General features: G+C 43.6%; 1 protein-coding gene across 2 annotated transcripts in view; it reads right to left on the reverse strand.

Annotated features, from left to right (window-relative positions):
• Positions 1 to 317: 317 nt before the first annotated feature.
• LOC145342102 (diacylglycerol kinase delta) overlaps positions 318 to 25,970 on the reverse strand; it is a 190,020-nt gene continuing 164,367 nt past the window's right edge. For both annotated transcript variants that reach the window (XM_080187317.1, XM_080187318.1), the window contains exons 23-28: positions 22,133 to 22,299; positions 19,742 to 19,853; positions 15,345 to 15,434; positions 13,394 to 13,513; positions 11,412 to 11,514; positions 318 to 3,720 (exon numbers count right to left, since the gene is read on the reverse strand). In XM_080187317.1, coding sequence (XP_080043443.1) covers positions 3,668 to 3,720; positions 11,412 to 11,514; positions 13,394 to 13,513; positions 15,345 to 15,434; positions 19,742 to 19,853; positions 22,133 to 22,299 — 645 coding nt within the window. In that variant the 3' untranslated portion in view covers positions 318 to 3,667. The remainder of the gene's footprint in view (positions 3,721 to 11,411; positions 11,515 to 13,393; positions 13,514 to 15,344; positions 15,435 to 19,741; positions 19,854 to 22,132; positions 22,300 to 25,970) is intronic.

Consider the following 25,970-nt stretch of genomic DNA (forward strand, 5'->3'; position numbering starts at 1 on the left):
CACACTCCAGCGCAATGATAATGAGCTGAAGTGACTGTGGACATTTGAAATATGGAGCTGGATTTTCTCAGGACCTTTAAACACTGTGGGTGGAGCCCTGATCTGGAAGACCTGCCAACACCACCTGCTGCTCTCTTCAGATAACCCCATTTGCTGCAGTCCCCTCCACAACTAACTGCATCCCATTCCCCATGCATCCCTCCTCTGTCACACCCTTGCAAAATACTCCTGCCTCCTGTAGCCTGTTCTCAGATCACCCCCAACCACAGGACAGTGAGAAAGAAACACACCAACACATTCCTTTAACAATTTCTGAGGTTTTTATTTATTACAATAAAGTACATTTGAACTCTCTCCACATATGCAAAAAAAAACTAAAGGAATCTCTTTATAAATCATCTCTTATGCAACAAACAATAAATAAGTCTCCTGGGTTTGCTCTTTATACAACCAAAGTGCTACATACAGATGTAAACGAATTAGAGCACAGTCAGGGGTTTGCAAAAGCACAGATTACTCATCACCATATTACTGAGCTGTGTTGAAGGCAGTGTTTCAATCACATTACCATCTCTATATGGGGAGAAGGGTAAAAGAACATGTGACTTCAATACTGAACATCCATTTATATAGCATCTTCCATGGATTCAGGATGTCCCAAAGCGTCTCACAGCCAATTAAATACTTGAAAAGCATAATTTGCTGTAATGTAGAAAATGCAACAGCCAATTTATGCGCAGCTCCAACAAACAGCATTGTGATAATGAGCAGATAATCTGCTTTAGGTATTAGATCAGGGATACATATTGGTCAGGATTTCTTGTTCCATAGAATCTTTTACATTCAGCTGAGCAGACAGCCTTGGCCCAACAACTCATTGCTCAGCACTGAACGGAAGTGTTAGACAATGAATTCAAGTCTTCTAACTGGGAGTTGTAGTCACGACTGACTGACACAGAGGCAGGAAAGTGACATACTGAGTCCCAGCTGGCACAGTGAAATATCCAGTGTGCGAGAGATTGGTTCATGATGATTCATCATTACCTAATGAGGGGTTGTGCTGTGTGTGCATTAGAGCAATCCTTATGTGTAGATTGGTGGAGGCCCTGAGTGGTGCGAGTGTGAATGGGTGGAAGCAGAGATGTTAATCTCTCTTTCAGGGAGACCGCCATGTGGAGCAGGTCAGATAACTTTCATCGTTGGGTCTCCCATGACCAAGGTGACTGGGGATTATTACATTGTTGAAGAAAGTCATTGCTATTGTTATAGAAGCAGGACAGAATGAGCTGGCTCTCAACAATATTGGAAATTCCAGCCACACTAACATTTTCAATATTACTCGCATCAGGAACAAATCTCTTGTTTTGCAGATCAGAAAAAAAAATCAAGCTACCCACTCTGTGAACGCCATTGCACAAGTGGAGATGTACTAAGCTGGTCATTCAATAAAGTTCATTTTTAAAGACTGACATCAATATTCATCATTGCATTTGCATGTCTTTCCATGGATATCAGGGTGAGGAATGTTTGCATCCGGAAGTGGAAAGATTTCAGATATCATATGGCTGATTCCACATCTGAACATTCACAACTAGATACAGAGTAAAGCTCCCTCTACATTGTCCTCATCAAACACTCCCCAGGACAGGTACAACACAGGGTCAGATACAGAGTAAAACTCCCTCTGCACTGTCCCCATCAAACACTCCCCAGGACAGGTACAGCACAGGGTCAGATACAGAGTAAAACTCCCTCTGCACTGTCCCCATCAAACACTCCCAGGACACGTACAGCATGGGATTAGATACAGAGTAAAGCTCCCTCTACACTGTCTCCAACAAATACTCCTAGGACAGGAACAGCACAGGGGTGGATAAAGAGTAAAACTCCCTCTACACTGTTCCCATCAACCACTCCCAGGACAGGAACAGCCCAGGATTAGATACAGAGTAAGCTCCCTCCAAACTGTCCCTATCAAACACTCCCAGGACAGGAACAGCACAAGATTAGATACACTGTAAAACTCCCTCTACACGGTCCCCATAAAATACTCCCAGGGTAGGTATAGCACAGGGTTAGATACAGAGTAAAGCTTCCTCTACGCTGTCCCCATCAAACACTCCCAAGACAGGTAAAGCACTGGGTTAGATACAAAGTAAAGCTCCCTCCATATTGTTCCTCCCCAACATTCCCAGGATAGGTACAGCACAGGGTTAAATACAGTGTAAAATTCTCTCTACACTGTCCCCAACAAACGCTCCCAGTGCAGTTACAGGATGAGATTAGATACAGAGTAAAGCTCCCTTTACAATGTCCCCATCAAAACTCCCAAGACAAGTACAGCACAGAATTAGATACAGAGTAAAGCTCCCTTTACACTGTCCCCATCAAACGCTCCCAGGACAGGTACTGCACAGGGTTAGATACAGAGTGAAGCTCCCTCTGTGCTTTCCCACCAAACACACTGGCAGAGCACAATATGGATTTGATAAAGTTTTAAGTTTCCCTTACACTGTTCCCATCACACACTCCTTTCGGTGTTCTACAAAGGATAGGGTCCATAATGTATAGGAGCTACAGATGATGGGTGATCTGCTCCAGTTGGTGAAGGTGAAAGTCACTGTCGCTTTTTGAAAGGGGTTCCTGAATGCAGAGCTGAATGATTAGTTGTCTCCTGTCTGTAGACAGCAAATATAAACTGTGTTGTTAATCATATACAAGATCTCTACACTTAGAACACCAAACAACTTGCCAGGTCATGCATATGATTTACCACTACACAGGGCACTATAACATCCCTAGCAACAATCACACTTTGGTAATATTGACTTTTTCACCACAACATAGTACAGCTAATTTATCAGGATAAATCCACATATAGTGAACCTTCTTTGTCAGAATCCATGAGGTAACAGAGCTGTATCCTCTATTACCTGGCAATCACTAAAGGGCATGGTTTGAAATGGTGGCAGCTCATGCAATTATAGCAATGGTTTTCCACTATCCATGGTCAAGGAGTTTGCAACTTATAGGCATGGCTTAAACAGTTGCATTTAATGCTTGCTCCCCAACAATTCTGAACAAGAGAGCAGTCATGGTGCCACCACTTTGCTCACTGTTTGCCTGGATCACAAGGTGAGGGCTTATGATTAATCTGCCCTCTTGTAAATGATGAAATCAGTGCTTTGGGACAGATCCAGTCAGGGGCAGGGACAGTGAGAGCCACATCTCTTCAGCAATGCTCCAATGCTTTGGATTCATTTGTCCAAAGATCAGTTCCATTCACCAACTGGTTGCTCGATAACTTGATGCAATTGGGAAGGTCTTCCAGGGAACCTCCTGTTGGTCATTGTATAACATCAATAACAATGGGGATTCCTGTGACTATGATTAACAGGTGGGTTGCTAGTTGTGCCTGGCCATGCAGTGCTTAAGCTTTACAGGGAAATTTGCAGTGTAGGCGTTTACTTTCATCCTGTTTTACATTCAAAGATTGGAGTTTAACTGCTGTTCTCGGGGCAGTAAAGTTGAGCAAGCAGCCCATGAAGATTTGAAATCAGCAGAGGAACACACCCCTTCAGAACCCATGAAATACTTTGGCAGCTTTCTTCCTCTGGTCTTGTCTGGTTGCTACAGTTCGGAGATGACTGTATCCCAATCGATATCTTTAATACCAAGCAGAATACGCTTCATGTGCCCCACCTTGGTTATCCCCAGGTCCTGAAACAAAAAGCATTAATAATTTAACTATATCAGTCTGTCTCTTCTGTTCAAGATATTTCAGAACATTAAATCAGATTCTGTTACTACAACAATGTAGTATAACAAAATCATGTCTCACAAATTTGATTGAGTTTTTTGAAGGGGTAACTTATTAACATGCCCCCTATATTCTCATCCAAATCATTAATATCATCATTACCAAGAAGGTAAATGAGGACAGTGCAGTTGATGTTGCCTACATGGACTTTAACAAGGCCTTTGACAAGGTACCACATGCTAGGTTGTTGCATAATGTTAGATCTCACAGGATCCAGGGTATCCAAATGGATACAAAATTGACTTCTTGACAGAAGCCAGAGGGTGGTTGTAGAGAGTTGTTTTTCAAACTGGAGGCCTGTGACCAGTGGTGTGCCTCAGTGATCAGTCATTTATATTAATGATTTGGATGAGAATATAGGGGGCATGTTAATAAGTTTGCAGATGACACTATGATTGGTGGCATAGTGAACAGTGAAGAAAGTTATCTCAAATTGCAATGGGATCTTGATCAATTGAGCCAGTGGGCTGATGAATGGCAGATGGAGTTTAATCTAGACAAATGCAAGGTGATGCATTTTGGTAGATTGAACCAGGGCAGGCCTGTTTCAATGCCCTGACTGAGTATTTAATGGTAGGGCATTGAGGAGAGTTACAGAACAAAAAGATCTAAGGGTACATGTTCATAGCTCCTTGAAAGTGGAGTCACAAGGGGACAGAGAAGGCATTCGACGTGCTTGGTTTCATCGGTCAGAACACTGAATACAGGAGTTGGAATGTCTTGTTGAAGATGTACAAGACATTGGTAAGGCCACACTTGGGATACTGTGTGCAATTCTGGTCACCCTATTATAGAAAGGATGTTATCAAACTAGAAAGAGTGCAGAAAAAATTTACTAGGATGCTACCAGGACTTGATGGATTGAGTTATAAGGAGAGGCTAGATAGGCTGGCTGAATAGACTGTGACTTTTTCCTCTGAAGCATAGGAGGCTGAGGGGTGACCTTACAGAGGTCTGTAAAATAATGAGGGGCATAGATCAGCTAGTTAGTCAATGGCTTTTCCCAAAGGTGGGATCTAAAACTAGAGGGCATTGGTTTAAGGTGAGAGGGGAGAGATATAAAAGTGTCCAGAGGGGCAATTTTTTCACACTGACAGTGATGAGTGTCTGGAACAAGCTGCCAAAGGTAGTAGTGGAGACGGGTACAATTTTGTCCTTTTAAAAAGCATTTTGATAGTTACATGGGTACGATGGGCATAGGGGGATATGGACCATATTCGGGCAATTGGGATTAGCTTAGGGGTTTTAAAAAAAAGGGCGGCATGGACAAGTTGGACTGAAGGGCCTGTTTCCATGCTGTAAACCTCAATGACTCTAACGGGAGACAAGATTTCAGGACACAAAGGTAAAAAGTTGTCAAGTTACCATGACTAAGGTTCATAGAGAGTGACAGCGGGAGAAGTGAAAGGTGAGGGGAAAGGCAGAGGGAACAGTTGATGAGGAATGGGGAGAGTTGCTGGGAGAACACATGTGGCTGAGGAGGAGTCCATGCAGGGAGGGGAGGATTAAAGAATTAATCAATTTATTCATGAATCAACGCAGTCTTTAAAGACAATAATACATCCAAAAGCTTTTTGCAGCTAGTAAATTACTTTCGAGGTGCAATTGCAGTTGTAATGTAAGAAATGATGCATCAAATCTGACACAGCAAGCTCTTGCAAACAGCAATATGATAATGACCAGATAAACGTCTTCTAGTCATGTTAGCTGAGGGAAAAATATTGACCAGCACCACCAGAGAAAGCTCCCCTCTGCCCTTTCTTGAGACAATATCATGGGGAATCTTTTACATCTGCCTCAAAGGCCAGAAAGACATTGTTTAATGCGTCACAGAAACACAGAAAATAGGAGCAGGAACCTGCTCTGCCATTCATTATGATCATTGCCGATTCTCCAACTCAATAGCCAGATCCCACCTTTCACCCATATCCTTTGATTCCTTTAGCCCCAAGAATAATATTATTCTTGAAAACATCCAATGTTTTGACCTCAACTGCTTATTTGGTAGAGAATGCCATAGGCTTACCACTCTCTGGGTGAAGACATTTTTCCTCATCTCAATCCTAAATAGTTTACCCCCTATCCTTTGATTGTGATCTCTAGTTCAGAACTCCCTGGCCATCGGAAACATCCTTCCTCGGTCTACCCTGTCGAGTCCTGTTAGAATTTTTTAGGTTTCTATGAGATGACATGAAAGGTAGCACTTTGTCACTGATGGAATGCAATGTCAGCTTACATAGTGGACTCAAATTTCTGGAGTCAAGCTTCTACTCATGGCTTTCTGACTTAGAGGTGAAATGTTACCCATTGAGCCATGGCTGACACTTAAATGTTTGATAATTGACATGAGTACATGTTGGAAAACAGATCAAGGACATGTACTCATAAGATATAGGCAAAGGAAGTAGTCTCATTACACCAGGCTACTTACTATGCCTACCCCAGTCCAACCCTCCACAGCAAAAGATAAAGTGCACCTGCTATTTGAAGCCGGTTGAGGAATTAGAAGCCAGTGTCTGGTTCTAGATCTTATACACAAGGAAACTGAATATAAAGCCCATCCTGTTGATCTTCCTGATGCTGCCACAGCCACCATTTTGAAATTCATGGAAACAGACTATCCAGCATGCATTTGGCATAGCACAGTAGTTAGCACTGTGGCTTCACAGTGTCAGAAGCCCGGATTCGATTCCAGACTTGGGTCACTGTCTATGCGTAACCTGTACATTCTCTCCATGTCTGCAAGGGTTTCCTTTGGGTGCTCCAGTTTCCTCCCACAATGCAAAGACGTGCAGGTTAGGCGCATTGGCCGTGCTATATTCTCCCTCAGTGTACTCGAACAGGCATCAGAATGTGGTGACTAAGGGATTTTCACAGTAACTTTAATGCAGTGTTAATGTAAGCCTATTTGTTAAACTAATAAATAAACTTAAACTTCAAAAAAATGAGGTGTAGTAATTTATCATCAATTTGCCAAGATCCTCAAGGGTTGTAAATTTGTTTAAAAAAAATCAAAGAATCATTTTCACTTCTAGAGTTTGGGGTCAGGGTTCATATTTCTGACCTATAGTAAAGTGCACTGTGAGGAAGGACAGAATCTGGTTCAGTATCAGCATGAAGAGATCTGGCTATGGCCACTATTGATAAAGGATTTGCTGGGGTAGATAGTGAGGGCCACAATCCTAAAAAATTAGAGTGAGGTATCTCTGGGGAATGTCATGCAGCACTTCTACACACAGAGGATGTTCAATCTGGAGGACAATTGAAGTTCTCGAGACTGGTGTTGTGGTGCAGATGTGCCATCAGCTGACTGACAGAGCAGGCCGGAGGTTGTTGTGTTGGCTCAGTTCACATTGGACAACAAATGACCACTCTGGCCAGGTATTGGGAGGAAAAGCTCAAATTATCCTGCAGAAAACTCAAGTCAGTTCCAGTATGAAGTTGGAAATAGGTCTTGTATTTTGTACATGGCTCCTTTAAATCATTTGCCATGATCTGTCTGAGGTTACAATCATGATCATCTACGTAGTTTAGTTCGGCTAGCCCATGGTGACTACCAGACCCATTAACAGGAATATCAGGCTTTAATGATATCTTCAGATTTTGCCTTTCCAGTTGCAAAAGCTCTGATCCCTGGATGTCATGACGTGTAAAAATGTCTTTGTACTCCCCTAGTTTGAGAGACTCCAGCCACACTGCTACTTCATCTGCGCCCCATCTCTCTACTTGCAAAGGGAAGGGCAGAGCTCTGCTTAGCACCAGCAAATACTCCAGTATCTGATAAGACAATGCACGCACAGCAATCCAGGAACAAAGCAAGCAAAAGATTTCCTCATGATAGCGAAAGCACACAGCATTGAGTAATGATGGACTTGCTGAAGGGAACTCGGCTTCACTAAGCAACAAGATGAGGTCTGACACAGACCTTGCCAGTTGTACACTTCTCAAGCCCAGACTGACAGAGATACAAAGTCTGAATGGTCTCCATCTGCACTGGATGTCACCGTGATTTGAGCTCAGCATCTATTACTGCTGTTGTTGATCAGCTGCTAAGTGGGGTGAGTTTCTAGCATTTAATTTGAAGTTGGAAATGGAGGGGTCTATGACCCAGATTTACCCAGTAGGATGCATCTTAAAACAGGCTGGCTGGAATTATGAAATTATAGAAAACACTGCAGGAAAAATTAGAAAAACAAATTAATTGTTTACAATCCAGACAAGGACTGACAAACATTCCTGCTCAGCTCAAGGATCCAATCAGAATTTAGTCCTGATTATTCAAATTCACACCTTCAACAAGCCAAGATGAATACAGCACATATGTTAATATATTCAAATAAATGCAAATGAAATCACAAATCATGCAGTCACAACGATGGTTTTAAAATGGGGGTGAAGATGAAACTTAAAAGATAATCATGTCAGTTTAAACTTTAATAATATTTCTTGTCTTCAGCTCATGTTCCATGACAGTGAGTATGTGCATGCACTAAGGAATCTAGACAACTAACAGCGAGTGTAGACTATGAAATCAAGACAATTAAGAAGCTCCAAACCCACAAGCTTTGTCAGAAGCACACATAGGAAGTGATGTCCAATGTCAAGAGTAAAGGACAGGATGAGCTACCAGCCCTAGTAAAACAGCCTCTGGTCACAGCTGTGCCCTCCACCAAGAACAAGCTGGAACCTCCCTGGCCCAGGGCTTGGCAAGCTGGTGAGTGTGGTTTGTGGTGATGGTCTCTAAAATACTCATCTAAAATGGATCCTTTTTTCAATCTACCAACAGCTTCTCAACTCACAGGAAAAAAAAATCTTAGGGGAGGGATTTTAACTTGCTCAAAATACATTTGCTACATTGATGTTAAAATCTCCTTTAGCATATATGTCCAGAACTCTCTTCTGCCACTTCAGCTACACTGTATACTGTCATCAAAACTCACTGTTCTTTGACAGTATGTCCCAAGCGTGCAACCACTGGCACAGTGGTACAGTGGTTAACACTGCTGGCTCACAGTGCCAGGGACCCAGGTTCAATTCTAGCCTCAGGTAATTATTGGTGTGGAGTTTGCACATTCTCCCCATGTCTGCATGGGTTTCTTCTGGGTGCTCTGGTTTCCTCTCACAATCCAAAGGTGTGCAGGTTAGGTGGATTGGCCATGCGAAATTGCTCTTTAGTGTCAGGGAGATGAACAGGTTAAATATGTGGGTCATGGGAATAGAGCCTGGTTGGAATTGTTGTTGGTGCAGGCTCGATGGACCAAATAGCCTCATTTTGCACTATAGGGATTCCATGATTCTACGACCCAGTAGGTTAGGAGCAAATCACCTCCAAGTCACCCTTCACCCTGACTTAAACATATGTCATAATACATCCTGGAACTTATGAGTCAACAGTACTGTAGTTGTACCTAAACATCAGGGACTGCAGCAATTCAAGGAGACAGCTTAACACCACCTTCACAATTAGGAGCAGACAATAAATACTAGCCATGGCAGCAGCACATTCCTGGTGTCTCCAGTCCAAAATGGACCAAATGGCTTTCAGTTTTCATGTGTGCGACACCCTTACCATCTCAGCACAGATTTAGCAAAAGGTTGAAGTTTTGAGTCCTGGACAAGTGATCCACAAGGGGACACCATGCAACTGGATTTTATATCGTGCTGAGGATCTCATTCACCACAGCTTACACAGGACTTTTAAAGTTACAACTTTCAAGCAACCAGGGGTCAGCTCAGGAACAGATAACTTGTCTTGAGGGTTTATACCTTAGCAATAAGCAAGTCCCTGACATGTGATACCTGTCATGTATAAATCAGGACTTCTGTTTTACACATTATAGTGCAATTGGGTTGGGTAGCAGTCGCCAAGAGTTTGGCTTTATCATGTCTTGGCAGATCGATATAAATCAAGGAGCCTCATGTCCTGAGACTAGGAGATGACCTTTAACACTAAGGATTGACATTCGGAACTCCCCCAGGTCTCCTGAAAGCATTTCACTGAGAGCTCCGAGCCAGAATAAAGGCCACACCTGCCTCAGTCTGAAGCCAATTTTTCTATGAGATCCTTCCTAGGACAAACACACCCATTGGACAATATAGGTCTGCAAACAGAAATACACAATTCGCATTCAATATTATTTCATAAGTATTTATATTTACTGTGGCTCTGTAGACTCTGGGTGGAGATGTATATGGTTAAAAATTGCTCCATATCTGTTGTTTACATTTTCTGTCTCAAGCTGATAAGAATGGGATAGGCTTTCACTTTTGATAGTGAGGCAGGAGCAGATCAACCCCTGTTATACAGTACACCTTTCCAATGTTGATTTGACTGTGGACATGATTGTTCTTATTTTGTGAATATAGATTGCTAGAGCTAAGTGACCACCTTCTCATTAGCTGAATTGAAGGTGATTAGTCCACCACAGTCTGTAGAGGGGACATGCCTTGACAATGTGTAGCATTGTTTGAGTCTCTCCACAAGTGCATAAGGGGTTTACACTGAGACCCCACAGCTGGGGGAGGGAGGTGGCTGCACAGGGCCTTGACTTGTACTGAACCTACTCAGCAAGGATCAGCCCTGCCATGGTAGACCAAAGCCAATCAACAGGTGAAATGTGTCACAAGTAGCTTTGGTCTAAACGATGCCTATTGGTAGATCTTGCTCAGAGAGATTTCTCCGTATGGGGTGCTGACATGGAAAGTGGGCAGTAGGTGGATTGAATAAACCAAGTTGGTAAGTAAGTTGCATCCTGGATGTTTTCATGGCTTATGTCTGGCGAAATCTGAATCCAAGAAAAGCTGGAATTGGAAGTGCAATGACGATCATAGATCTTGGAGCTCTACAGTGCAGAAAGAGGTCATTCAGCCCATCAAGTCTGTACTAACTCTCTAGGGTATATTATCCCAGGCCCTTTTCTCTGCCCTATCCCCAAAGCCTGTGCATTTACTATGGCTAATCCACCTAATCTACACATCTTTGGACACTAACAAGTAATTTAGCATGGTCAATCCTAATCTGTACATCTTTGGACTGTGGGAAGAAACCAGAGCACCCAGAAGAAACCCATGCAGACAGGGGGAGAACATGCAAACTTCACCCAAGACCAGACTCGAACCTGAGTCCCTGGGGTTGTGAGGTAAGCCATTGTCATTAAAACTCAACGGTTTCACTAGTGCCATTTAGTTCAAGGGTAATTAAGATGGGCAATAAATGCTGACATCTTGAGAATGAATAAAATAGTAAATATTCTTGTTTTTAAGACCAGGATATGAATTTTAAAGCATGTGTGAAAATGTGTTCTTTATAAACCGGTGAATAGTTATTTTGGATGGTCCCATTTGGTGATTACACACTGGGTAGATCTAGGAGGGGAAAGGTTGGAATTTTAACAATTCCTCCAACAACATTCTGACCTTCATCCGCTGATGGATGAATGATCAGGAACAGCATTTTCCAAATGTTTGTAGAATATTCAAAGATTCTCAGGACTGGTACAGATCAGGAGAAAGGACCTTGAAAATAGGTCTTACTGCTTAAAAGTCATTTGATTATGATTTAATTGTACTCAGTTAATGAATCCAAACTCACCCAGCAAAGAACTGTTTGATTTTTGCTTCTGGAGTTTTTCTTTTCTTGACATGTTTTTTATTCTTATTTTAATGCTGCTCTTGTTACTTCCCTTTGAATTGTCCTGAGAGGATAAAAGAAAATTACTGGTTAACAGGGTTAACAGGTTAAAATGAGACATTACCGTCTCATTTTATCGTGACAAAAGAAATGATGTTAAGGCCCTTGGCCTGAATTCCCTTTGCTCTTTTAACCTGGTATAAAAACTGAGCACACTGCTCATCATCCAGGCATAGCAGGACATCAATAAGCTCATTGGCCACATACTTAGGACATTTTGTTTCTTCTTGCATTTATTCTATTTGAAAAATGAATACATGTGTCTGTTGTGGCTGAATGGGCCAATGTGTGACCATAATCCCATTTAGAGAATGCATGCATTTATTTCACACTGGTTGTGTGGCTTATTTTATCTGGAGATACTAGTCTTTCTCAGATATTTACTTCAAACTGGTTTATATACACTACGTACATTATATACACAATGAGCACATCTCTCCTGAATATTGACTATTCCATTTGCCATGCAGAGGCTGGGATTTTCAGGTCCTTCTGCCAGGCAGAATCTTCCAGTCACTCCAAAAGCAACTCTCCGTGATGGGTTTCCCAGCAGCGCAGCCAAGCGAGTAAATGCCTATTTACTTTGGCAGGACCAGAAAATCCCGCTAGCAGTCAATGATGAACTGCCCACCATCCCTTCCCCACCCCAACCCACCCAATCACTGGAAAACCCACATGGCAGAGGAGTTGCAAAATCCTCACTACAATCTCTAACACATAACTACTGATACAAAATGATATAACTCACTCATGACTATTACGATCCTATTAGCCCATTACAATACAGATTTGAGATGTGTTACAGGAGTAGCCATACAGGCCGTATAAGGCCACACACTCTGGCAACGAGGCTTCTGAGTCCTGATGGTTCCTTTACTGTTGTCTCCTTGGTCATTAAATCCTAAATTCTTTCTTTCAGAAAATAACTTAAGAGTATATGGCAAACTGTAAGATAATTGTGCTTAGGAGGAACAGGCGACTTTGGAAAGCTCGCCACCATTGGGACCTTCATCCCCTTATCTCTGGGTCTGTTGTAGACTAGAAGATTGATTACGATGTCAGCAGCTCAATTAGCACTGTATGATGAGATTATGAGGATTGTGGAAGGTCAACAAAGTGAGCTACGGTCTTTTTCATTTTCCCCAGTGGAAATCCTATGCCAGAATTTGCTACTTGAAGCAACTTGGGATGTAGAATGCAGATTTAAACTTTATGTCGTGGGGCCCAGGTTCCAGGGTACACAAAACATGAACATTCCTGCTGTCCATTTGGAGACCAGTGATTCACTGCCTTTTGCTCAGGATGTACTGTTAAAGGGAGGAAGTGATGGAGCTAGCTATAAGGACACAAAAGGTGAATCATGTGGACCATGTTATTTGGAAGCCACTAAGTTGTTGGTACCGTCACTCTCTGTAAAAGATAATGACAAGAGATAAGCTAAAATTAGGGTGGTTGGGTAATGTGGTCAGAAAATCCAAAATCTGTGAACTGAATAGTAATTGCATCAAACTGTTTGGGTATTAAGTGGAGATTCACATGCAGTCCTTCAAATAGGAACAGACTGAAATTTTACTCGTCCAGTTAGGAGGTGCATGTTTGTAATGTGTATTTCTGAAAACAAAACCTGATAAATGTGTTTAAAGATTGACTCCAATTTTATCTTTAATGAGCTGGCATTCTGGAGTAAAATGACCAGTGTTGCTAACATACACTCAGAGGCTAAAAGCGAGGGATTTCTCTGCATTCCCATCCAAAAATCATAGAGGGAGGAGGATTCCACATGGCAATTGTTACTATTGAGATCTTTGAGTTCTACATTGTGAACTGTGAAGGATAACTTGACTTCTTTCTTTTGGTGAGCTAAGTCGAACGAGCTGACACACCTCCACATCAGTTGTCTGGATGGTGTGCCCCAGCCAGTGGAGCTCAACCAGCTTCTGGAGATCACTTTCAACATCACTCAGTGCAGTCTGCAGCTCCTCTTCATATGAAGACTCCAACTCCTGTACAAATGCACAATGGTGAGCCAGTTAACACATAGTACAGAAACAGGGACAAGGGCTCTTTACAACCTTTTTCAAACCTATTATCAAAATACTGCAGGTGTGATGTCAAACATATAACTTATCAATTCCACGATTTTGAGGCTCCACTGGTCCTGATAACAGAGTAAGAAGTCTCACAACACCAGGTTAAAGTCCAACAGGTTTATTTGGTAGCAAAATCCACTAGCTTTCAGAACGCTTGCTGCTTCTTTGTCAGGTGAGTGGGAATCCTGCTAAATAAAAATCTGAATCGGGTGCTCCCTGTGGAGAAAATGCTATAGGCTGTCCTGTGGAGAAAATGCCCCACACAGTGGTGGCTTGAACAGGCCAAAAGACGGAGAGAGGGGGCTTTCCTGCATGCAGATCTTTGAGTGGCTGTCCAGTTTCAAGAGCCTGTCCACCTTCCTTAATTGGACAGAGCCTACCCTCAGATTATTCACGGGCTGCTCCGGGAAAAAACAAAATCGCATTAAATGACTGCTTTCCACTTCGTGTGAGCTGCTAACTCCAATTTGTGCCTGACAGCTGGATTCAAAATCCCATAGGAAAAATCCTGCCCCATTTGTCACCTTCAAGTTGCTTCAGAATTGAATGCATCAGTGGAGCAAGTTAACCCATCACAGAGAGAGTTCACTAACATGTAATGTGTTTGAATCAATGAGGTTCCACCACGGTAAGACAGAAGATTCAGTAAGGAAATGAAGAACAAACTAAATTGCATTTGATAGCACACCCGCACCAACACTTCATTTATATAGCATCTTTAATGGAATATACTGTCTCTCGGTGTTTCAAAGGAGCAATATAAAACTGACTTTAACATTTAGCCAAAACATGATATTTGGGCAGATGACCAAAAGCTTGGTCTAAGAGGTAGATTTTCAGGCGTGTCTTAAATCAGGCAAGAGAGGAAGAGAGAGACAGACGGATTTACAGAGGGGATTTCAGAGCTTAGAGCCTAAGCAACTGAAAGCATGGCCACCAATGATAGAGTGATTAAAATTAGGGATGGCCAAAAGGCCGGAATTAGATATGTGCAGATATCTCAGAGGGTTTTGGGGCTGAAGAAGATTACAGAGATAGAGAGGAGTGAGGCTATGGAGGGATTTGAAAACAAGGAACAGAATTTTGAAAACAAGGCATTGCTTAAGCCAGGACCAGAGTAGGTCTGCGAGCACAGAGATGAAGTATGAACAGGGCTTGGTGCAGATTAGGACTTGATGAGCATAAGCCCAAGTTTACGGAGAAGGTGGGAGCGGTTTGGTGGAATGGACAAGTTTAGGGGTTAAGTCTAGCGATAATGAAAGCATGAATTATGTTTCAGCAGCAAATGAATTGAGGCAGGAATGGAATCAGGAGATGAGATGGAGGTGGAAGTATGCAGCATTAGTGATGTAAGGATATGTGATCAGAAGCTCAGCTCAGTCAGATATGACATCCTGGTTGTGAACAGTCCGGATTCTGAAAGTTGCAAGGGTAAGGGGTGGAGTCAGTGGCTAGAGAATGAAATCCGTGGTTCTGTCTGAAGACAATGACTTCAGCCTTCCCATTATCTAGTTGAAAGTAGTTTCTGTTCATCCAAAACCTCAGGACAATTGAAACTATTCAGAGCCAATGAAATATTTCTGACGTGTTGTCATCATTGCAATGTCAAGAACGCAGCAAAGTTTATTCACGCAGAAAGCTCCTACAAATAGAACTGAGATAAAGGATCGAATAATCTCTTTGCGTGTATAACCTGTTAAGGAATGGTTAGTGCTGGTAAAGCGTGACCATCTATTTGACATACCAGTAGCTTGTCATCAAGAAGCGCCTTTGTCTCTGTGCACAGAGCCTTTACACTACTGAAGATGTCAACAACTGCATTCCTGGTCATGGCCTGAAAGAAACACAAAGCAAAATGATCAATAGGTGGAGACGCCCTGCATTGTACATGCACAGATAAAGCAAATGCCTACTCAGTGAGGAAATGACTCATGGTTCCCAGAAAAATATCATTACCTTTAGAAGGCAGTGGCAAGGGAGGAAAATTGGAAAAGCCATCTCACTGAGTCTCCATTAGGGCTCCAAACATATAAATATTGCTAAGGCCAGAGTTCATTTACTACATTTCCTATTTTATTGAATTCACATGAAAGAGCAAGATGAAGTTTCCAAAGGCAAGTTCAACCTTGATTTCCATTAATTTCATTATCAATCTAAATAATAATATTTTGTTCAGTATTCAGAAATTAGCTCATGCATTCTAATCAGAGCTACTAATCACAATTACAATTAAGCTTAAGGTTTGCCTATTATAAGATGAAGCACAGTATCCAGTTTAACACTATCTATCCATGACTGTACATGCTCTGAAAATGTGCTGACATTGCTTTGAGCATCTTTATGCTATTTACATATTTCCATTTTTCCAACTCTCAAAACAATGAAGGAAATGTCATCTCCATTGATTTTGATTTATTATTGTCATGTATTAAATACAGTGAAAAATATTGTTTCTTGCATGCTATACAGACAAAGCATACTGTACATTGAGAAGGATAGGAGAGAGTGCAGAATGTAGCGTTACAGCCATAGCTAGGGTGTAGAGAAAAATCAACTTAATGCGAGGTAGGTCCATTCCAAAGTCTGATGGCAGCAGAGAAAAAGCTGTTTTTGAGTCAGTTGATATGTGACCTCAGACTTTTGTACCCTTTTCCTGACAGAAAAAAAGTGGAAGGGAGCATGTTCATGGTGTGTGGGATCCTTGATTCTGCTGGCTGCTTTTCCGAAGCAGTGGGAAATGTATTTCAATGGATAGGAGGCTGGTTTGAGTGATGGACTGGGCTTCATTCACAACCCTTTGTAGTTTCTTGTGGTCTTGGACAGAGCAGGAGCCATACCAAGCTGTGATACAACCAGAAAGAATGCCTTCTATGGTGCATCTGGAAAAGTTGGTGGGAGGTGTAGCTGACATGCCAAATTTCCCTAGTCTCCTGAGAAAGCAGAGCCCCTTTTAAAGAGTGTGTCTCACCATCAAGGTCGCATTTGGAAAAACTCACCCAATAAAGGAAAGCATACCTTGCTTCCTTGGCCACCTTATCTACCTGTCTTCCCATCAAGGATTTGTGGACATGCACTCTGAGGTCTCTCACTTCTTTTTCTGTTTGACTAATCTCTTGCTTTGTTTACCCTCCCCAAATGCATTACCTCACACTTGTTTGGATTGAATTCCATTTGCCACTTCTCCTCTGCTGACTAAAATAAACCATTGTTATCACTCTGGAGTTGACAGCTATCCTCTTCACTATCAACAGCACAGACAATTTAAGTGACATCTACAAATTTCCCAATCATGCCTCCCACACTTAAGTCTAAATCATTAATATATAAAACAACAGCAAGAAGCCAACACTGAACCTTGTGGAACACCACTGGAAACTTTCCATTTGCTAAAATATCCATCAACAAATAGTCTTTGTTTCCTGTCACTGAACTAATTTTGGATCAACCTACCGCCTTCCCCTGAATCCCAATGAGATCTCACTTTTCTAACCAGTCTGCCATGTGGGACCTTGTTAAATGCCTTATTGAATTCCATGTAGACAATATATTCTGCACTACTCTCTCAATCTTCCTTGTTACTTCATCAAAAAAAATCTATTTAGTAAGGCATGGATGGGATACGAGGGACTTGGATATTACAGCAATTACTAAAACATAAGAACATAAGAACATAAGAAATAGGAGCAGGAGTAGGCCATCTAGCCCTTCGAGCCTGCCCCGCCATTCAATAAGATCATGGCTGATCTGTCGCTGCTCAGTTCCACTTTCCCGCTTTCTCCCCATAACCCTTAATCCCCTCTCTTATCAAAAACCCATCAACCCGCGTCTTAAAAATATTTAGCGAGGCAGCCTCCACCACTTCAACGGGCAGAGAATTCCAGAGATTCACCACCCTTTGAGTGAAGAAGTTCCTCCTCAACTCCATTCTAAACCGCCCCCCTTTTGTCTTGAGGCTGTGCCCCCTAGTCCTACTGTCTTTTTTGAGCGGGAAGAGTCTCTCCACCTCTATCCTATCCATCCCATTCATCATCTTATACGTCTCAATGAGATCTCCCCTCATTCTTCTAAACTCTAACGAGTACAAGCCCAGTTTATTCAGCCTCTCCTCATAGCTCAACCCCCTCAACTCCGGTATCAGCCTAGTAAACCTCCTCTGCACTCCCTCCAAGGCCAAAATATCTTTGCGCAGGTGCGGCGCCCAAAACTGCACACAGTACTCCAGCTGCAGCCTCACCAATGCCCTATACAGCTGCAGCAAGACCTCCCTACTTTTATATTCAATCCCCTTCGCTATGAAGGCCAGCATCCCATTCGCCTTCCTGACCACCTGCTGCACCTGCAAGCTGGGTTTTTGCGACTCATGCACAAGGACCCCGAGGTCCCTCTGCACCGTCGCCTGCTGCAGTTTTTCTCCACGTAAGTAATAGTCCTTCCTACCATTCTTCCTACCAAAGTGGACCACCTCACACTTGCCAACATTAAATTCCATTTGCCATTTCCTGGCCCATTCGCCCAGCCTATCTAGATCCTTCGGCAGACTCTCCACACCCTCCACACAATTTGCCGTTCCCCCAATCTTGGTGTCATCAGCAAATTTCGACACCCTACACTCGGTTCCCTCCTCCAGATCATCTATATAAATGGTAAAAAGCTGAGGCCCCAGCACCGACCCCTGGGGCACTCCACTAGTCACCATCCGCCAATCCGAATAGCACCCGTTGACCCCCACTCTCTGCCTCCTATTTGACAACCAATCCTCTATCCAAGCTAACACCCTACCCCCAACTCCATGTCCCTCGACCTTCTGCATTAACCTCTTGTGAGGTACTTTGTCAAACGCCTTCTGAAAATCTAGAAAGACCACATCCACCGGCTCTCCTCTATCCACCGCCCTAGACACATCCTCATAGAACTCCAGTAAATTTGTCAGACACGACTTCCCTTTAATGAAACCGTGCTGCGTCTGCTCTATCAAGCAATTCCCTTCAAGATGCCTCGCAATTTCCTCCTTAATGACAGATTCTAACATTTTACCTACCACAGACGTTAAACTAACCGGCCTATAATTCCCCGCCTTTTGCCTGGCACCCTTCTTAAACAACGGCGTAACATTAGCCATTTTCCAATCATCCGGCACTTCCCCGGAATCCAGCGACGTCTGGAAAATAACCACCAAGGCATCCACTATCACCTCCGCCATTTCTTTCAGAACCCTCGGATGCATTCCATCCGGTCCTGGGGACTTGTCCACAATCAGCCCCTCCAGTCTGCCGAGCTACATGGCTAAGGGAGGGACAGGACTGGTAGCTCAATGTTCCAGGGTACAGATGCTATAGGAAAGATCGAACAGGAGGTAAAAGAGGAGGGCGAGTTGTACTTTTAATTAGGGAAAACATCATGGCAGTACTGGGAGGGGATATATCTGAGGGTTCGGTCACTGAATCCATATGGGTAGAACTAAGAAATAAGAATGTTACATGGCTAAGATGGGTATAGAGGAATGTGGGCCAAATACGAGCAACTGCGGCTAGCTGCAGGGTTTTAAAAAAAAGTGTGACATTGACAAGTTGGGCCTAAGGGCCTGTTCCCATGTCGTAAACCTCTATGACTCAATAAGACATGATCTTCCTTTTACTAAACCAACTGGATCATGTCTTATTAACTTAATAGATTTTTTTAAGCATTTAACCAGGTCCCACATGACAGACTGGTCACAAAAGTGAGATCTCATGATTATCCTGATCAATCCATGCCTTTGTAAATCACAGTTTATCCTGTCTCTCAGATTTGTTTCCTCTGGTACCTCACTTGTATCTCGTATGGATAATCTGTATCTACCCCTGTGCTTTACCCACCGTGTAAATGTTTGACGGGAACAGTGTAGAAGGAGCTTTGCTTGTATCTAATCCTATGTTGTACTTGCCCTAAACAGTCTTTGACAGGGGACAGTGTATAGGGAGGTTTATTCTGTATCTACCACTGTGCTGTACCTGCCCTGGGAGTGTTTGAAGCCTCCTTCCTGAGAGTGCTCCACAATGGATCAAACTGGTGCTATACCTGCCTTGTAGAAGGAACATTATCTGAGGAATCTCAGGGGTCAGTTTCTAGGAGTGAAGAGGAAACTAAGTAAAGCTGACTTACCTCAGGAGTATTTTGCTTTGGTAAGACTTCACTTAACACATGAGAACATCCATTGACTGCGTGGGCCAGCTCCTGCTCAATAATCTTGTGTCTCTCAGCTGCATGATGGATCCTGTACAACAGCAAGAGTGTAATCATTTCAACTCAGTAGTTGATGGCAGCAAACATTATGAACTAACGTACATAATTTTCTCATTGAATGTGGCTCTGTACTAACTCATAAAATGTTCTTGCTGATATGTTACTATCTCTCACCATTGCCCTTTTCTAGTCTTTAAAAATTAATATTCAGTGCTGCTCTCAAACATCCACTCTTGGTATTTTTAAGTCACAGAATTTTTGCACTCGAAATTCTTGCACTGCACCTCCACTGTTGGCATGTTTCATAACCTGGTATTGTCTGACACTACTGACTTCCCGAGATGAGTCCTGCACTCTAAACCCCTAACTCTTCCCTGGTGTTGTCCTGTGTCATAGCCCTTGCCCCTTTCTCAGTGGTGTCAATTTTTTTATTCATTCGTGGCACATGGGCTTTGCTGGCTGGCCAACATTTATTGCCCATCCCTAGTTGCCCTTGAGAAGGTGGTGGTGAGCTGCCTTCTTGAATTGCTGCAGTCCATGTTCCGTAGGTTGCCCCACAATGCCATTAGGGAAGGAATTCCAGGATTTTAACCCAGCGACTGCCAAAGAATGGCGATATACTTCCAAGTTAGGATGTTGAGTAGCTTGGAGGGTAACTTGCAGGTGGTGGTGCTCCCATTTATCTGCTTTCTTTGTCCTTCTAGATGGAAGTGGTCATGGGTTTGGAAGGCGCTGTCTCAGGATCTTTGATGAATTGTTGCAGTGCATCTTGTAGATAGTACACACTGCTGATACTGAGCGGTAGTGGAGGGATTGAATGTTTGTAGATGTGGTGCCAGTCAAGTAGGCCGCTTTGTCCTGGTTGGTGTCAAGCTTCTTGAGTGTTGTTAGAGCTGTACCCATCCAGGCAAGTGGGGAGTATTCCATCACACTCCCGACTTGTGCCTTGTAGATGATGGATATGCTTTGGGGAGTCAGGAGGTGAGTTATTCGCCACAATATTCCTGGCCTCTGACCTGCTCCTGTAGCCACTGTGTTTATGTGGTGAGTCCAGTTGAGTTTCTGGTCAATGGTAACCCCAAGGATGTTGACAGTGGGGGTTCAGTGATAGTAACACCATTAAATGTCAAGGGGCAGTGGTTAGAGTGTCTCTTATTGGTGATGGTCATTGTCTGGCATCTGTGTGGCACAAATACTACTTGCCATTTGTCAGGTCAAGCCTAGATATTGTCCAGATTTTGTTGCATTTGGACATGGATTGCTTCAGTATCTGAGGAATTGTGAGTGTGCAATGTTCAGCACCAATCATCAGCGAATATCCCACTTCTGACTGTATGACAGAGGGAAGGTCATTGGTGAAGCAGCTGAAGATTGTTGGGCCTAACACACTATCCTGAAGGACTCCTGCAGAGACGTCCTGGAGCTGAGATGACTCACCCTGCACAACCACAACCATCTTCCTATGTATCAGGTATGACTCCAACCAGCGGAGAATTTGTCCCGATACCCACTGATTCCAGTTTCGTCCAGGCTCCTTGATGCCACACTCGGTCAAATGCAGCCTTGCTGCCAAGGGCTGTCACTCTAACCTCTCTTCTGGAATTCAGCTCTTTTTGACCATTCCATAGGTTGTGTCTTTCCACTCAAGGCACTTTTTCAGCGAGGTCTTTCATTTTTGGGTCTTGAATCTTGTCCCGTAGATCCTGGTATCCACCCTCCTGCACCCTAAGCATTGAACCTTCCCACTGCAGGTTGTAATATCTTCAACGTATATTTTGGGCCTACCCCTGCAGATTTCCAGAATTTTTAGTGGCTTCCTTTTGGCCTTTATTAGTTGCTGAATTTAAAAACAAATCCAATTTACTCAGAAAGGATCTCTCTGTGGACGCAATCTGGAACATATGTTCTCAATCAGTAAAACCTGATATTGGACAGACACTAAACACAACCTTATTGAACTCCACATTCAAATTTCTTCTTCTAATCTGCCTCTTTCTTCTTGACAGGATGGTAGAAGTCAAGAGCTTTTCAGAGATGGGGGCGATAGTGGATAGGCAATTAATTAATCTCCTTTAATGATAGCAGTTGGGTGATTCATATTCCTTGTTAATACCAGTGAGTGGGTGATGAGTGGATATTTTTAATGATACTGGGTGGATTTAATTACTAACAGCGGGTGGGTGATTAATCAATTTGTTTAATGACAGTGTGTGATTAATGAATCTCATTAAGGAAAGTGGGCAGGTTATTAATGAATATTGTTAATGATGGTGGGCAGGTGATGTGAACTGTCCTGATGGTGGTTCATACCTGTTGATCAGTGTCTCTGCTGACTGCACAAATTGCTGCATCTCGCCCATCTCCTCCTCTGTGAGGAACTCCATGGACTGCTGAGAGCTTAGGCGAGGCCGAGTCATCTGTCTCAGAGAATCTCCTTTACGTTTGTCTTCCCAAGACTTCAAAGTGCTTTCAAATGCCTGAGGGGGAAGATGCCAATATGTGAAGAATCCACGGGTGGAAACGGAACCCTTACAGGGTTTCCCATATACATTTTTCCAAAACTATGAAACTACAGCACGGAAGATTCCAACTGCTGGTCCCTTAAATTAATCTACTTACTCTATTCCCACTTTCCTTTTCCATTCCCTTATCCAAATACTTATCCAATTCCTTTCTAAATGATGTTCTGATCTTTGCTTCAATCACTCCTTATAAAATATTTCACCTTCTAATTACCATCCATGTGAAAACTTTCATCCAATTTCCTCCTTTATCCTTCTAACAATTCCCTTCATTCTATGGGCAGGAACATGGGGATTTTAATCTGCAGCCCCCCAGCCTTTCCAATGTTCAGTTCATTTATGTCCCACCTGTATCATAACCTCCTTTATCACCCTTGCTCCAAATTCCTTGATTCATTTAACCTATCATTCTCAGTAACCCTGTATGAGCAGCCAGTGGAAACAAGTTTTCACTGTGTACCAAGTTAAAAGCTTTCATCATCAGGAAAGTCCGTCAACTTCAAGCTCTATTGGTTTTCTCTGTCCAACAATAATAATTTGTTGAGTCTTCGGTCATCGCGATAATGTTTCATTGCTGGTCTCAGTGAATGATGAGTGAATGTGCCCTAGCCCCTTTGCATGGTTTTAAACTCATTTTGGAATGGGGCGTCTAACACCTGAACCAATACCGCAGACATAGCCCAATGATAGTTTTTATGAAATCAGCTTTTCAACCCCAAATTTCTGTCCAAAGCCCCATCTCCTACTCAACTAGTTTAGTACTCTTCTGCCCATGTTGTCACCACGGTTGTCAACCCTCCAGGATTGACTTGGATCCTCTAAGAATTGAAGGTCAATCTTGTGATAGCTCCACTGCTAAGGAAATTTGGCATGCTGCTATGCTTTTACCATTATTTCCAGATGCACCATAGATAACTCCTTTTCCGGATGTATCACAGCTTGGTATGGCTCCTCCTCTGACCAACACTGCAAGAAACTATAATGGGTCATGAATATAGCCCAGTCCACCACTCAAACCAGTCTCCCATCCATTGACACTGTCTATTCTTCCCACTGCATCAGAAAAACAGCCAGCATAATCAAGGACCCTAAGCACCCAAGACATACTCTCTTCTACCTTCTTCCTTTGGGAAAATGATACAAATGTCTGAGAACATGTACCAACTGACTCAGGACAGCTTCTTCCCTGCTGCCATCAGATTTTTAAATGGGTCTACCATATATTAAGCTGATCTTTCTCTACACCCTAGCTATGACTGCAATACTACATTTTGCACCTTCTCCTTTCCTTCTCCCCTATGTACTTTATGAATCGTATATTCTATCTGTATAGTGCACAAGAAACAATGAGCAGAATTTTACTGGTTTGCCCCATCCACCTTGGTAATGTCCAACAAGTGCATTGGCACTGCCTGTGAGGGTGAGGTGAAAGGGATGGGGCTAAGGGGGTGGGACCTTTGGGGGTGCAGGGTCTGCCCAATCAGGGAGAAAGGGGATGCCCGCTGCCACTATGCCTGCGATGGGTGGGGTGAGTTGGGGGTCCCAATGGAACCCTGCATCAGATCAGTGGGCTGAGGGAGGGAGGCCTGCTACCATTCTGCATTAGATTGGAGGAGGGAGGGGGTGCACAATCAATTTGGGCCGAGGGGACTACATTCCCAGGTGATGTGGGGCTTGGGATGATTTGCAGGGGTGCTATGTTCAGGCTGGCTGCAACAGCAGAGGCCTGACAGTGCTCTCCCTCTGCTGTTGTGCATGTGCAGCATTAGAGGTCTGCACACGTGCAATAGCTTCCTCTTCTGCTGACTGATAAATGAAGCTTTGCCCACTGCCTGCAGCAGCTAGAAATCTTCTAGCCAATCTTTTCATGCACTATATGCACAACATCGGGTGTAAAATCCCACCTAAAAAATGGATCTGCAACTTTCCCATTTTCACACTAGCTGGACACTTAGAATCATTCTCATAAAATTCCACCCAATACTTTTCACTGTATCCCAGTACATATGACAATAATAAGTCAAACCAAATCAAAAATTTCCAAACCATTCATGTATTCATGCTTATAGGAAAGCCGGGTGAAAGTAAGTTCTCCTCATCCCACCTCCACGTTGTCCTGACTTTGTCAGGAAAGATATTATTGTCTGGGATTGTGGAACTTCTCGCTCAAAGACATTGAGGTTGGACGAGTTCCAGCTCACCAACTGAGGGACTTGTGGGTGCCTTTGTTTGAGAAAAAGGCTTAGAATCTGGCCTAAGGAAAGTTTAGTTGTTCACATGGGTGGACTGAGCTTTTAAGTTGGCAGTGCCTGTGAGCATTACCAAGCAGCTGGGACAGTGGGTATTCCATCGTCTTGACGGAGCAGCTAGTAATGTTTATTAACACTAGTAATACCCCCAAAGATGCTGACAATTTAGCTACCAGCCAGGCAGTATGGGAAAGAAAGAGAGAGAGAGAGGCAGAGAGCGAGGCAGAGAGAGAGAGAGCGAGGCAGAGAGAGGGAGAGCGAGGCAGAGAGAGAGAGAGGCAGAGGGAGAGAGAGAGGCAGAGAGGGAGAGAGAGAGAGAGAGGCAGAGAGCGAGGCAGAGGGAGAGAGAGCGAGGCAGAGAGAGAGAGAGCGAGGCAGAGAGAGAGAGAGAGCGAGGCAGAGAAAGAGAGCGAGGCAGAGAAAGAGAGAGAGAGAGGCAGAGAGAGAGAGAGAGAGAGAGGCAGAGAGGGAGAGACAGAGAGAGGCAGAGAGGGGGAGAGAGAGAGGCAGAGAGTGAGAGAGAGAGGGGCAGAGAGAGAGAGAGAGAGGCAGAGTGAGAGAGAGAGAGAGGCAGAGAGAGAGAGAGAGAGGCAGAGAGGGGGGGAGGGAGAGAGGCAGAGAGGGGGGGAGAGAGAGGCAGAGAGTGAGAGAGAGAGGGGCAGAGAGAGAGAGAGAGGCAGAGAGAGAGAGAGGCAGAGAGAGAGAGAGAGGCAGAGAGGGGGGGAGAGAGAGAGGCAGAGAGGGGGGGAGAGAGAGGCAGAGAGTGAGAGAGAGAGAGAGGCAGAGAGAGAGAGAGAGAGAGGCAGAGAGGGGGGGAGAGAGAGAGGCAGAGAGGGGGGGAGAGAGAGGGGCAGAGCTGAAAAAGCGAATTGCGTGGAGGGCGCGGAAAGTCTGCAGAGAGATCTGGATAGGCTGAGTGAATGGGCGAGGACCTGGCAGATGGAGGATAATGTTAACAAGTGTGAGGTTATCCGCTTTGGCAGAAATAATAGTAGGAGGGATTATTATTTAAGAGGCGAAAAGCTGCAGCATGCTGCGGTGCAGAGGGACCGGGGGGTCCTTGTGCACGAATCGCAAAAACTCAGTCTGCAGGTGCAGCAGGTGATCAAGAAGGCGAATGGGATGTTGGCCTTTATCACGAGGGGGATAGAATATAAAAGCAGGGAGGTCTTGCTGCAACTGTACAGGGTACTGGTGAGGCCGCAACCGGAGTACTGTGTGCAGTTTTGGTCGCCACATTTGCGGAAGGATATATTGGCCTTGGAGGGAGTACGGAGAAGGTTCATTAGGCTGATACCAGAGATGATGGGGTTGGCTTATGAAGAGAGATTAAATAGACTGGGTCTGTACTCATTGGAGTTTAGAAGGCTGAGGGGG

The sequence above is a fragment of the Carcharhinus amblyrhynchos genome, chromosome 4 (assembly GCF_965287045.1).
Source record: "Carcharhinus amblyrhynchos chromosome 4, sCarAmb.v2.hapA, whole genome shotgun sequence".
Classification (NCBI taxonomy): Eukaryota; Metazoa; Chordata; class Chondrichthyes; order Carcharhiniformes; family Carcharhinidae; genus Carcharhinus; species Carcharhinus amblyrhynchos.